Source organism: Asterias rubens, chromosome 3 (genome assembly GCF_902459465.1).
Source record: "Asterias rubens chromosome 3, eAstRub1.3, whole genome shotgun sequence".
Taxonomy (NCBI): domain Eukaryota; kingdom Metazoa; phylum Echinodermata; class Asteroidea; order Forcipulatida; family Asteriidae; genus Asterias; species Asterias rubens.
Genome location: NC_047064.1, coordinates 5676296 through 5689430, shown reverse-complemented (window position 1 = coordinate 5689430; position 13135 = coordinate 5676296). Strand labels below are relative to the sequence as shown.

Genomic DNA, 13135 nt, shown 5'->3' with positions numbered 1-13135 from the left:
TAATGTACTCGTCCAAAAGTAACAATCTTTACTATGCATATTTTGTCAACAATTGACTTCTAATCTATTAGCTTCATTTCTATTTTTCCTCCCTGTATTTTCTAATCCTATACTTGAGTTTTGTTATTGTTTTTACCTTCATTTCTATTTCTCCCCGCTCTCGAATGATGAAGTTTCCCAAATCATGAAGGACATGTTCGGTTGAGCTACTGATGTGAATCTTGAGGGCTGCAATAAACAGGATAAGATTAAACTAATGGGTACGATTTGACATGTCAACACGCTTGAAATGAACAATTCTCAGCTGTGTACGTAACAACCCCATTTGCCTCTCAACCAAAGCCCTTTTTGTTTTCCATAAGCAACACACAAATACAATATATCACAGAAAAAAACATTTAAAAAAATAAACAAAAAAGGACAAAAGACAGTAAACAAGAAAACCATGGACAGAAGACAAACAAAAAGGGACAACAAAAAGACCAAGGACTAGCTAGGTCTGCGATAAGGTCTTCGCCTCATTGTATAGGGGAACATTGAAACAAACGTCCTAAATATCCCGATAAATACAGGCAATAATAAATGTAAGTAATTTTAGTATTAGGTAGGGACGAACCAACAAACGGTCATGATAACATTTAAAAGGCCAGGCTACCTTGACATGTCTTCTTCGATGTCATTGCCTATACGTACCTTCTCCATTTGATTCCATCCTGGACGCTGTGTTGACTGTATCACCAAACAGACAGTATCTGGGCATCTTAAGACCAACCACTCCAGACACGCATGGACCTGCAATAATAGAGTAACTAATTAAATAAAGAAGCAAACTAAGATTAAAGTTGCTAGGCCAAACTTTCGCCGAGATTTGTTTTGTTTTAAAGAGTACCCTTTCTCTGTACACATTCCGCCAGATAGTGTTTTTTAAAAACGAGAAACACCAATACATTATTAAACGGTCATAAGATAGCAAAGTAGAGCAACAAACACGTACAAATAAGCCTGACTAGTTTATTATGTGTTTTAACAATTATTTTATGCGTGAATTTCACATAATTGAGGTGTTAATTTTAAGATTTGGAAAATATATAGATAAATAAAATAAAATCAAAATCAAATTCTAGGCCTATTTATGTTTTTTGTTTCTTCTTTTGTTTTCTCGGTTTTTTTAATCCATGCTTAATTTAGATTTCTTTTAAATCGATATTTTAGTTGCTATGAATTATTGTTAGCTAAAAGCTCTACTGAACAAAGGGGGTCTGTAGGGGCCAACTTTTTAGGAGGTGAAAGCGCTCTTCGCAGCGTGTGGTGTGTCTGCTGAGTCGGAGTTATTACGAAGTCAATTTTACTTAATATTTCCATTTTGAAGTATTACCTGAGTGTACCCCGGCTCGAAGTTGCAACTTCCACTCTGGTCTGTGCCTCACTTTAAAGGTTCCCACTGCCCCAAGCAATGAAAGCGCCATGTTGGCGATTTCGCGCGCATGGGCAGAGCCGTTGCGGATTGGCAGGCCCGATACCACCATATAGGCGTCTCCAATCGTCTCAACCTGTTTTGAATAATAACACAAATAAATATCGAATTTTTAATTTAGTAGATTATCCAACTTATTGCGTCACGAGGACAATTTGTGCTCTGATATAAATTCCTATTTACGAATCTTAAAAATGAAACCGACAAGGACGAAAGACAGTCACAAACACAGACTGACGGCCATAATAAGTAAGCTTCTTTTGGGTAATACTATTTGTTTCAGCCACCCCCCCCCCCCCGCACACTCCCACAAAAAGGAAAATCAAGAAAGAAAAAAACCACAACATCAAAACACATGAATAAATTTTGTTAGAATAAATAACACAAAAAAACAGCAACAAATACGTCTGCTGCATGGTTCGTGAAATGTACCACTAGGCCTACTTCATAATTACCTTGTACACATCAAAGTTACCGATAATTCCGTCAAAGCATGTATACAAGTCATTCAACAGTGTCACAACCTAAACAGAAATGAAAGTTAGTAAAACTAATTAATATACATGATGAAAATTGCCCATGTGTGCGATATTTTCCCTTCATCAGCCTATAGGTGGCTATTTCATATATATAAATGTTGCTGTTTTGTCAAACAACAGCTGCTAAGGTTGGTCGTACTGTGAACCAAGTTAATTCCATAAGATATGTTTAGTTTGCATCGGTGCATCGGGAATAAATAATTTTTATTTTACACGTAATAAAGGATTCGAACTTCTTCGTGCAACCGGGCAACATCGGCTAGTTGGCTAGTTGGTAAGAAACTGCTCTAGAATATTGCAAGTTTTTTTTTTTTTCCCCCCCACAAGACTCGGGAGAGTATTGAGTATACAGTGCTAACACATATCGGTGTGTGGGTAAAAACAAAAAATTAATACACATTATTTGTGTTAGATCAATCGTTGTTTTCCACCAAATCGGACAGTTTGCGTTTACCTGCATAGGGGTGCTGCCCGATGAAAGCTCAGTGAATCCCACGATGTCACTGAAGAAAATTGTCACATTGTCATAAGACTCTGGTTGCACCGTGGATCCCATTTTAAGCTTATCGGCTACTGACCTATCAGAAGCACATACGAAGTACCGTTTTTACATTAGTTATGTTTTTACTTTTACATATTAGATAAAACCCAAAGGGTAATGGTGTTTTTGCCCATTATTATAATACACCTTAACTAATAAGGAACGTTATATAATTGGTAAGAAACAACAATCGTGAAGATCACCGATTTACATAAAACTTACACGGTCTAATGATTATGATAGTTGAAAACATCCCTTCAAAATATTTCTGTCTGAAATGTCACATTTGATGAGAAATAAATAAACTTTGCGTTTGGAGTTTATAGCTCAGAGAGCGTTTCATTAATTTTTATTTTGGCATCGATGCAATGCAAAATTAGTAATCGGTTCTTCACTGTTCTCTCGTGACCCAGGTGGAGAATCGATCTCAAGCTTCTACAGGTTTGTCAGTGTATGTATATGGTGTATTACATAAAGTGCTGACACTTCCAACTGTTTTATTGCAAAAACCAACTCTGTAATGTTCCTTTAACAAGTGTCTCAACAATCTGAGTACATGTTTTTTCTTCGAACGAGCAGGGCTCAATTTCTTAAAGCTGTAAGCAGAAAATACTGCTTAGCAAATTTATGTGCGAACAAAAGGTGGTGCACCAGTCACAACCATGTCAACTTTATGGATTTTGGCTGGTATAAGTTTCTGCTGTGCTTATAGCAAGTTTTTGTGATAATAGGCTTATGAAACTGGGACCAGGACAGGGTCACATTGATCTTACTTCGGCAAGACTTCATAGAGGAGCGTCTCTGCTCTTTTCTTCTCTTCCAAGAAGGCGGAGGTTCTCTCCTCTACAAGACCTTCCAAGTTACTGGCGTAGAACTCCATACGAGATAGCAGGTTGTCCATGATACCTCCCGAGACACCCCTGAACAGAAAGGTATTTTAGTTAGGGCCATTCAGAAGAATACCGGACACTTCGGCACTTTGCAAACTCGGCACAGCAAACTCGGCCCCTCGGTTTGCAAAGTGCCGAGATGTGGATGTCGAGTTTGCGAGGTGCCGAGTTTGCGAGGTACCGATCATGCGAGGTACCGAGCATGCGAGGTGCCGAGTTTGCCGGTGCCGAATGGAAGATGCCGAAGTGACCGGTACCCATTCAGAACAGTCAACATTTTCCAACATAAGCTGTTTATGACCTTTACTGGCTTAAAACACACCACTTTTACTTTGTCGTTTATTTGGCAATGAAAATAACGATATTGGCTAGCTGTGTGTGTTGTCTTCTTTTTCATTTGTGAATATGTTTGTATTATCCTCGTCCAATAGTGCTGGTTTTCCTCAGTTAGAGTTTCCTCCCACATTTGAAACAATAATTTTGATTTTCAACCCAACCACAATTTCGAAAAAAAAAACCCATTAAATTAATAAGTAACGCATTTTCACTGTCTCTAAATGTCCAGTTTTAACGACATTTCAACGAGAATAAATGAATGGAAACTGGTTATTTTGTTTAGAACGATAACAGTCCATTTCCTTCGCGATTTTCAGCAAAGCCATTAAATCCATAAAGAGAGGGCGGTATTTGTAACTTTGCATCTTTCAATATCAGGCAAAGCTTTGGTTCAGAGTTACAATCTGTTTGATATAGCCCAAATAACATCTTTTCACTTTATTTCACAAAGATAAGTATGCCAAGTTACACTTAAATTCATTTGGAAGCTGGAGATCTTCCTTTGTTATTATAATTTGTTCTTGCCTTTTGCTGGCCTTACATTATTTTGTTCAGCACACAGGTACTTCCTGTGTAATGCGCTATAAACATGACTTATTTCTGTGTCAGTATAACTCAATATCCGAGTCCAAATTACTCCTAAACGGCTCGATCGACGCAAATCCGAGTTAAAGTCAAATAGTTAACTAATTTACAGGTCAGCTTGACCCACACACAATTTGTTACCTGGAGGTTTGTTTTTAAAAAACTGAATTTCACTGAAAACGGGGCCACGTGGCACAAATTGTTGGTCTCTATGTTAGAGTGTCCAACTTACTTGCAAATCTTCTTCATGTCGGCCATGAGTTCGTTCACTGTGGGCCTTTCCTCTGGTGTTTCATGCCAACATCTTGCCATAATAGCGTGTATTTCTGGGCTACATGCTTCGGTTGGGACGTGGGGACGGAATGGTTGAGTTGAATGAGACTGAATCTTCTCTAAAACAACTGTAAGAAAACCACGAGCCACTCTAATGTATTTAATATCTTCTATTAAGGATTGGGTTCTCACATATCACTTTAATATTATCGGACATGTGATAACCCGCTCCTTAAATGTTTTTTAATACAGACAATACATTGTCATTGTCAAAAATACAAAAAAGGCAGTATAGCTTTTCATTTGCGATAAGGTATAGTTAATAAGGGCATTGGTATAGGCAGTTACTGGCGTACATTTTGGACCTTTATTAGCGGTGTATATTTATTTGATGTATCGTAGATGAGGTGCATCATCATCCGTATGCATTTGCAAAACTTCAATGCTATCTTCGCTACATTTATTTCAATCAATCCAAACATGAAATAATTGGACAAATAATTAATGATCATGGTTGACCTTTGACATTATCAGTGTCCCTGCACTCATTCTCGAATGGCGGACCTCTCATTACCACCTCCTGCATGATGATGCCAACAGAGTAAATGTCGCCCTCTCTCGTCGGCTTATTCTTGGTTGGAGCACGAAGAAGTTCTGGTGCATTCCACAACATTTCTAAAAAGTAACATAAAAACAAGTTTTGAGAATCACATTGTTGAAAGGATTCAAGGTTTAGGCGAATTGGACAAACAAAACTACGTTGGCATAATTTCAAAAGAGGGCGTCCTATATAAACGCCTTTGAAACAGAACATTGGAATCACAGAGAGCGTTATAAAAGATGTTTGAGTTGGCTCTAAATTCAACTGATGCGAATTATTCGTTGCGAATTTTATCGCATTCGCAGGAAGTATGAACCGGGCTATACACAGTTTATATACAGTTTTTCAAAGTATAGCTAAGTTATTCGTTGATAGTACGTTTAATGAGAGGCATTTTGTATTAATGACTGAAATCGAGGTGGAATGGTCGAACGAATCTGCAATAAGCTTCCAACATTTCTCTGGTTCTACGTACTTTTCAAGTATGTTTGATCGTTATCATTGTCGGATGTGATATCCCTGTAGTCTAGGAGACCAAAGTCCGTCAATTTGACCACAAATCGGCTGTCCACCACGCAGTTAGAAGACCTCATCCTGCCGTGCACGCCTAGCTCTCGACGGTGGTGAAGAAAACTCAAACCCTGCAAAGGAAACAGTGAAATTATCACAAAATGGATTAGTAGAATGCCATCTTGCATAAACAAGTTAGATACACATTTTGGCGTATTCATACCAGCCCAAAATTCGTTTTCTTATAAAATGCTTTCATATCTTGGTAAATTGAGGGCAATTTTCACATTTAAAAGTTTCAAAAGGCAATGCATACTATGCATGGGTGTGAATATAACATGTCCAATCCTGGCCTATGTTTGTTTTGTCCCGTTGACCCAGGGAATTCTGTCCCCCCCCCCCCCCCATGCGGGAAATTTGGAGATTCGCTCCCCCAATGCGAAATTAACACTGGCCGAATAGGGTGATTCAAAAGAGGGCGCTATCAGGAGAAGTTTGTACACAGTTTGCCATATGGGGGGGGGGGGGGGGGCCGAGTTTCGGGTGGACATGATCTCCTGCCTCACCCCTACTAAAGAACAACAGCTTATATATGTAGCTTCTCAAAATACAATTTTTTAAGTTCGGCTGTTTTGCCATGGTATGGCCAACTGGTAGCTCTCATGTTTTGTGTGTTATTTCAAAACGTTCAATGAAAATATTGAACTCCAAAAGTTGATACACTGATTCTGAATCTTTGAATGAGGTATCGACACGATGATAACCTTGATGACATCAATCAGAAGAGAACTCTTGAAGTCCCATTCCAACTTCAGAGCGTCGTTCTCAAGAATATCCTGCAATGAGAAGGGAAAGAAAACATGTTTTGTGATGATCCTGAACGTAAAGGAAATTAAACAGGGTTTGAAGCATGACGTAAAACGCTGTTTTTGAAAATACTAGCCTACAGTTATAATGGCCTAATGAGTACAGCTATTTAGGTATATTCGGTAAATACCCGAATTCAATGTTGGGATTCGCATCCTTAGCAGCGTCAACAGAGATCGAACTTTAACTAGTCTTGGTTCAAAGAACTGCGCATGGATAAATTCAGAATGATCCACGATTTACCATATCACATCGTTGATAGTTTGCACCGAATCTATCAATTCAAGCAACAGAGGGCGTCACTATCATTGGATCGATTTCCAGGACAGTCGTTGAACGAAACGGTTCAAGAAACACGCGGGCTCAGTCGAGATACCACGTTTACGTTTACGTTACGTTACGTTACGCTAAGTTACGTTACGTTACGTTACGTTAAGTTGCGTTACGTTACGTTACGTTAAGTTGCGTTACGTTACGTTACTAACATGAGATAATAACGTGTTGGACAAAGACTAAAACGACTGTTGCTGAGTGTATCGCTAATGGAAGTCATATACTTCAACGAATGAAGTCGCAGAAATCATAGCCTTCGACGTAGCTGTAGCCCAAATTCGGTCACAGCCTAAGTTTTAACCGGCTACAGGATACTGCTGTACATACCTGAAGACTTCCCTTGGTGCAGTACTCTGTAATTATCAAATGTTTGCCATCATCTGGTCCATCTGTACATGCACCCACAAAACGAACGATGTTTGGATGCTCCAGATGTCTCAACTGAAATAACAAACGGGTTGATACTATTGACACACAGTTATTATCTTTTTCAAGATCTTTATACAGGTTCTTATATCAGCAAAATAGCTGTTTTACATAATGGTCCTGTTTCTCAAAAAAGAGAAAGACAAATATTTTACTTCAAAATATACTTACAGTCAGAGTAAAAAGATTTTTCAAATTTTAAAAAGAGAAATAACAGTATGATTAAAGAGCGTTGTAAATAAGACACATGTAATTATAGACCTATTTTTGTTTATTTTCATGTTGCTAAAATCATTGAAAAGGAAGTTCGGGTCCAACTAGATGTAACACATGTACACATGGACTTTCTTTCTTTTCTGGTGTTCTGCTTGCCACAGCTTTGAATGGGTGTCCAACAACAAAAATTTGCAGGGACAAAAAAAACGCATGCTTGATCATATTTGACGACGTGTCTTGTGGGATTAGCTCATTTGCTTTGACTGTTACCTTAAAAAAAAATATATGTTTAATCCTTAGATAAAGACTTTCTCAGGGTCGAACTGATTGTGTCAAATCGGCTTATCTATCACCGGCACATACCCAAGCTTCAGATGAAACCAGGCAATAGACCTTATGCACATGACGTCATTTCAGCAGGGCGCCCTCATCTAGAGGTCAAAAGGAGGTTGTTCATTGGCCAATCCTGTGCGCCGCGCGTACAAATCTGTGCGTTTCGATTGTTTCGTCACCGTTTTCCACTAAGATGGCCGCTGGATGACGTCAATGCATAAGGTCTATATTTATTGTAGCCTGCCATTAGATGACAACTGTTTTTCATGCGAATGAGCGCATTGAAGAAGCATGAAAACAATACGAAAAAAGACTCTGACGGGATCGGGATGTGAGACCAACAATATTGTTTGCTTTCGTTACTATATTAACTTACTAAATTGGTTTCAGCTGTAGTGGTTCACTTTGTCTGCTGAACAAATAGTACTCCCACGGTCACAAATACGGAAGCACGTGGCATGAACAAAAAACCTCTATTTTGCTGTGCACGTACACGAGTCCTATACGTACATAATAACTTATTGTGTACGTACACGATAAGTCCAGACTTGTATTGTACGTATGTGCGGCACCATAATGTAGCCCGAGCCCTAATTGGGGCTACATTTAGGTCTGGGCTACATTTAGGTACATGTTTTGGGCTACATTTAGGTCCGGGCTACATTTAGGTACATGTTTGGGGCTACATTTAGGTCCGGGCTACATTTAGGTACATGTTTGGAGCTACATTTAGGTCAGGCTACATTTAGGGCTCGGGCTGCATTATGGTGCCGCACATACGTAAAATAACTTATCGTGTGGTTACACGTATACAATAAGAGGGAAGTTTTGTTTAAGTACGCTTTCGTACAGATAACATGTTTAATATGAATTTGTTTTAGACAAGATACTTTGGGTAGGATTTGAAACTTTGCATGGTGGAAATACGATTATATAAGGTTTGTGGTAACAACATGTAATGATAATCCATAATTGAGTTGAAGAAAACAATAGACACAAGATGCCACAACTGATGTTAACAGTGAGGTATATTCATGAGGTTGCTGAACTTCTCTTTGCATATCTTCAATACGAGGCAGCAAAACCCTTGACCGTCCAGTAATCGAGCGCCTTCATTCATGCTCTGCAATCAACAGCTGGTCTCATCGTGTGCACACACAAGATACGACTCTAACCAGCTTTCTTGTTTGACAATCTCTGTGTTGTTTCTGATCAGATTGCTCTGCATCTTTTGAGAGCTTACGCTTATCGTAAAGGCAGTGGACACTATTGGTAAATTCTCAAAATAATTATTAGCATAAAAACCTATTTTGGTAATGAGTAATGGGGAGAGGTTGATAGTAAAAAAAAACATTGTGAGAAACAGCTTCCTCTGAAGTGCCATAGTCTTGGAGAGAGAAGTAATTTTCCACGAATTTGATTTCGAGACCTCAGAATTAGAATTTGAGGTCTCGAAATCAAGCATCTGAAAGTACACAACTTCGTGTGACAAGGGTGTTTTTTTATTATCTCGCAACTTCGACCACCAATTGTGCTCAAATTTTCACAGATGTGTATAGTGCATGTTTTTTTTTCCACATTTTATGCATAATGTTGAGATACACCAAGTGAGAAGACTGGTCTTTGACAATTACTAATAGTGTCCACTGTCGTTAAGCAGAAAATATTGCTTAACAATTGCTTGCTTAGTAACAAATGATGATGATACCAATCACAAATTGTACATATGGGTGTGTGTTTTGGCTGGTAACCTTATTCTGGTAAGCATTGTTTGTTGTGCTCAGCTGCTGTTAGTGCTTTTTAAGCAGCTCTATGCAATTGGACATGGCCATGGTTCAACGCTTTTGAACCTTTTTTATGAATAAACTTTCGGCCCCCAAGCTGGGAAATCTTGCTCCCTAAATCTCTATGTGCTTTAGAACAATCGATGGAGCAAAACTTTGGGTAACGAAGACGGTTGGATTTTTTAAATTTGTTTGTTTGTTTATGTATGCAAGTCGCGAGACGAACAAGGCCTGAATGCCACTTCAAATGTGGGCTAACAATCTTTTGCTTTTTTTCAGGGGGCCGATGCCACCAACTCCTGGGGCTGAAACAGGGTTACCACCTCTACAGTCCATACAGATGTATCATCCGTCAAAAGCCTGACTAGTAGAGCAGAAATTACGGGGCGGGGTCTGAAGGACAGACTGAACTACTTACATTTCGGAGCTCTACCAAGACACTCCTTGTCAGTTCAAGCTTGCCGTCTCTTATTGGCTTAAGAGCGACCACTCGACCCTTTATGAAACATAGAATTATAAAACTTTATCCAGTACAGAGGTTAAATAAAGACATTATAACCACACATGTGTAAGTTTTCAAGCAATATCGTGGATCTTGTAAATATTATATCTGTGTAAAATATTGATAGGCCTACTTATTAATTGAAATAAGAAAACCGAAACAAAAACGAATGACTGCAATATGTTTCGTGCGGGGGGGGGGGGGGGGGCAATAATAATATCGAATATCGAAGTTTTATATAGCGCACAAGGTACTCAAGGCGCTGAGTATAATATACAAACTTTCAGAAAGATAGGTTGTTGCAGTGATGAATTTTGAGACCCAATTAGTTAGCACCTTATAAGGGTTTACAAAGTGCTACGGCGCATTAAGCAGCCACAGCCAGGAACACCGGGGCGAACCCCTTCTCTTTTTGATAAGTGCACTGGGTTCTTTTACATGCGTTACACAACACATGGGACCAACGGCTTTACGTCCCATCCGAAGGACGAAGCAATGGTCAAGTGTCTTGCGGGGGATTCGAACCCACACTCTGCTGATCAGAAACACCAGAGTTTTGAATTCGGTGATATTAACCGCTCGGCCACGACACTTCCACAATAACGGACGTTGCCTAGGCTTCTTTAGATTAACAAATCACAGAATAGGGGTGGATTTCACAAGGAGTTTAGACTGGTCTTTATCTCGAGTAAGGACGAGTAACTAGTCGACTAGTGACTCGTCCCTACATGTCTTAGGACTATAGTACTGACTGAAGTTTTTAATAGGAGTGGGACTAGTCCTCATTAAGAACAATTTTTTTGTGGAATTGAACCCAGGACACACATTGGAAGCAGTGTCAAAGTTATAAAACAGTTAACATAAATCAGACCCCAATTTCATAGAGCTGATTAAGCAAAAAAATAAGCTAGGGGTCTTGGACATCCTCTCATCCTGGACAGACCACCGGACGAGGCTCATCCGATGTCAATTTTTTTGTCGGACGGGCCATAGGATGGGATGTTCCAATGATACAATGTTTCACACGCTGAATAGTGTCTTCACGTCCGATACACAGTGCCCAAGGCACCCCACAGAGTGCTCTGCGGTTTCACTGGCTGATTAAACACTAAATAAACGGACCTGGTCTGGTCTGACTGTTTGGAGGTCACTGTAGTTTGGTGGATATTTTTAACCCATTGTTTTTTGCAAGAGACATGTAGTAACTAGCGGGAATACTAGCCCAGTTTCTGTTTACCCATAATGTGTCCCCTTCCTCCATTCTCAAGTTGATAGGTTTTTACCTAATACAATTAAATGTAGAGTAAGTATCAAATGAAAACTTGTTGATAAAAGTATTCATCGATGGCCATTGCCTCGTGAAAAACTGTATGCTTATCACAGCCACCCGTTCAATATACAGAAAATTCCCTTCAAATTCATGTGTCTAAATATACCTTTGAGTTTCATAGACCATAAACCTCCAAACTTGTTAGATCATGTGATGGTGTTTTCAAAAGTTACAAAAAGGATGTGTAAAGAGTGCACACCAATGGGAGACTTTCTGGGACAATAGAGGGCAGCAGACTTACCGGGTAAATCCATTGTTCTCAGAATTATGCGCATGTTCAGAACTACGTAAACAATGAAAATTTACCCGGTATGTCTGCTGCCACCTAGCGTTGGAAAGTCTCCTATTGGTCTTTAGTAAATACTAATATGGTCATTGGGGCTCAGCTGTGAAACCGAAAACCTGCCCTGGGGAGAACACCTGCTGTTTCCAGTAGATAGCAATTTAAACACTCTTGGGTTCTGTAAACAAATGATCTCTGTGGTGAAGGCCAGTCACTGTGAGCTCGTCCTACAGCCCTTCCGATAAAGTAATCACTACAAGGGAATTCAACATGGGACGAGAAACCTGGTCCTTGACGGGCGCCGTCCGATGGCTGTCCAGGATGAGTTTTGACAAGGTCTCTAAGCACAACAAAGTTATGCTATCTAGAAAATGGTCTGCAGTCAAAATACCATGTCACATGTTCAATTTGTAACTGGCATCCAGCTAATTGTTGCTAAGCAGAGATTTTTTATAAGCAGTGTTTTCTGCTTAAGCAACTATAAAATTGGGTCCTGGTATGAAAACTTTAACACTGTAAATTAACATATTTATGAACCAATATAAATACTGAATCTAAAGAAAATATGCCTTTTTTGTGAACGCAACCCAGCATCAGTTGATGAATGTTTAATTCCGAAATAAAAAAAAGCCGTTTAAAACAACTCCACATTGCTTAGAATAATAAACCGATTCCATTAAAAGCATACTTTGATATGATGCACAAAAGGCTTAAATATAGAATAACACAAGCATCAATGAACATGGTTAATTTAAAAACCTTTAAAAACAAACCTATAAAAACACAATTAATTCATATCTACAAACCGATCCCATTAAAAACACAATTGATGCATTACATACTTTGCTCAATCTCGCGTGGCTGAACGCCACTTGTCCCTCTAATAGCAAAACACAAGCATCAATAAACACGATAACCAAAGATTGATTCAAGATTATATTTGAAGACCGATAACTTTGATAACTTGTCCGGAATGATTTATTTATTTATTTTTTTTTTTTCTTTCTGATTTTGAATGCTACAAATAGGAGCTTTATATGGGAAAGGTGCATGTGATAAGACGCAACACGCCGTCCAAATAAATCCGCAAAGTGAAAAAGAAAGGTAGCGTTCATAATGAGGCTTGTCGTCCCCAGCAAAGTTGCCCCCTAACCCCCCCCCCCCCCCTGACCGGCTCGCCCCGGGACTTTTCAAAGTCGCCCCATGACAAATTGGTACCCAAACAAAGTCGCCCCTGACAATGTCGCCCCCCTGGCAAAGTCGTCCCCTAACAAAGTCGTCCCCTAGCAAAGTCGCCCCTAGCAAAGTCGCC

The 13135-nt window shown here is 39.3% G+C and overlaps 1 protein-coding gene across 1 annotated transcript in view; it reads right to left on the bottom strand.

The window, feature by feature from the left end:
- Window positions 1–13135, bottom strand: part of LOC117288358 (atrial natriuretic peptide receptor 1-like) — a 30919-nt gene that overhangs the window by 1394 nt on the left and 16390 nt on the right. The window contains exons 10-21 of the mRNA XM_033769189.1: window positions 10127–10204; window positions 7277–7390; window positions 6514–6585; window positions 5715–5880; window positions 5158–5313; window positions 4598–4766; window positions 3328–3474; window positions 2468–2591; window positions 1930–1998; window positions 1376–1550; window positions 694–792; window positions 137–228 (exon numbers count right to left, since the gene is read on the bottom strand). Of these exons, the coding sequence (XP_033625080.1) occupies window positions 137–228; window positions 694–792; window positions 1376–1550; window positions 1930–1998; window positions 2468–2591; window positions 3328–3474; window positions 4598–4766; window positions 5158–5313; window positions 5715–5880; window positions 6514–6585; window positions 7277–7390; window positions 10127–10204 (1461 nt within the window). The remainder of the gene's footprint in view (window positions 1–136; window positions 229–693; window positions 793–1375; window positions 1551–1929; window positions 1999–2467; window positions 2592–3327; window positions 3475–4597; window positions 4767–5157; window positions 5314–5714; window positions 5881–6513; window positions 6586–7276; window positions 7391–10126; window positions 10205–13135) is intronic.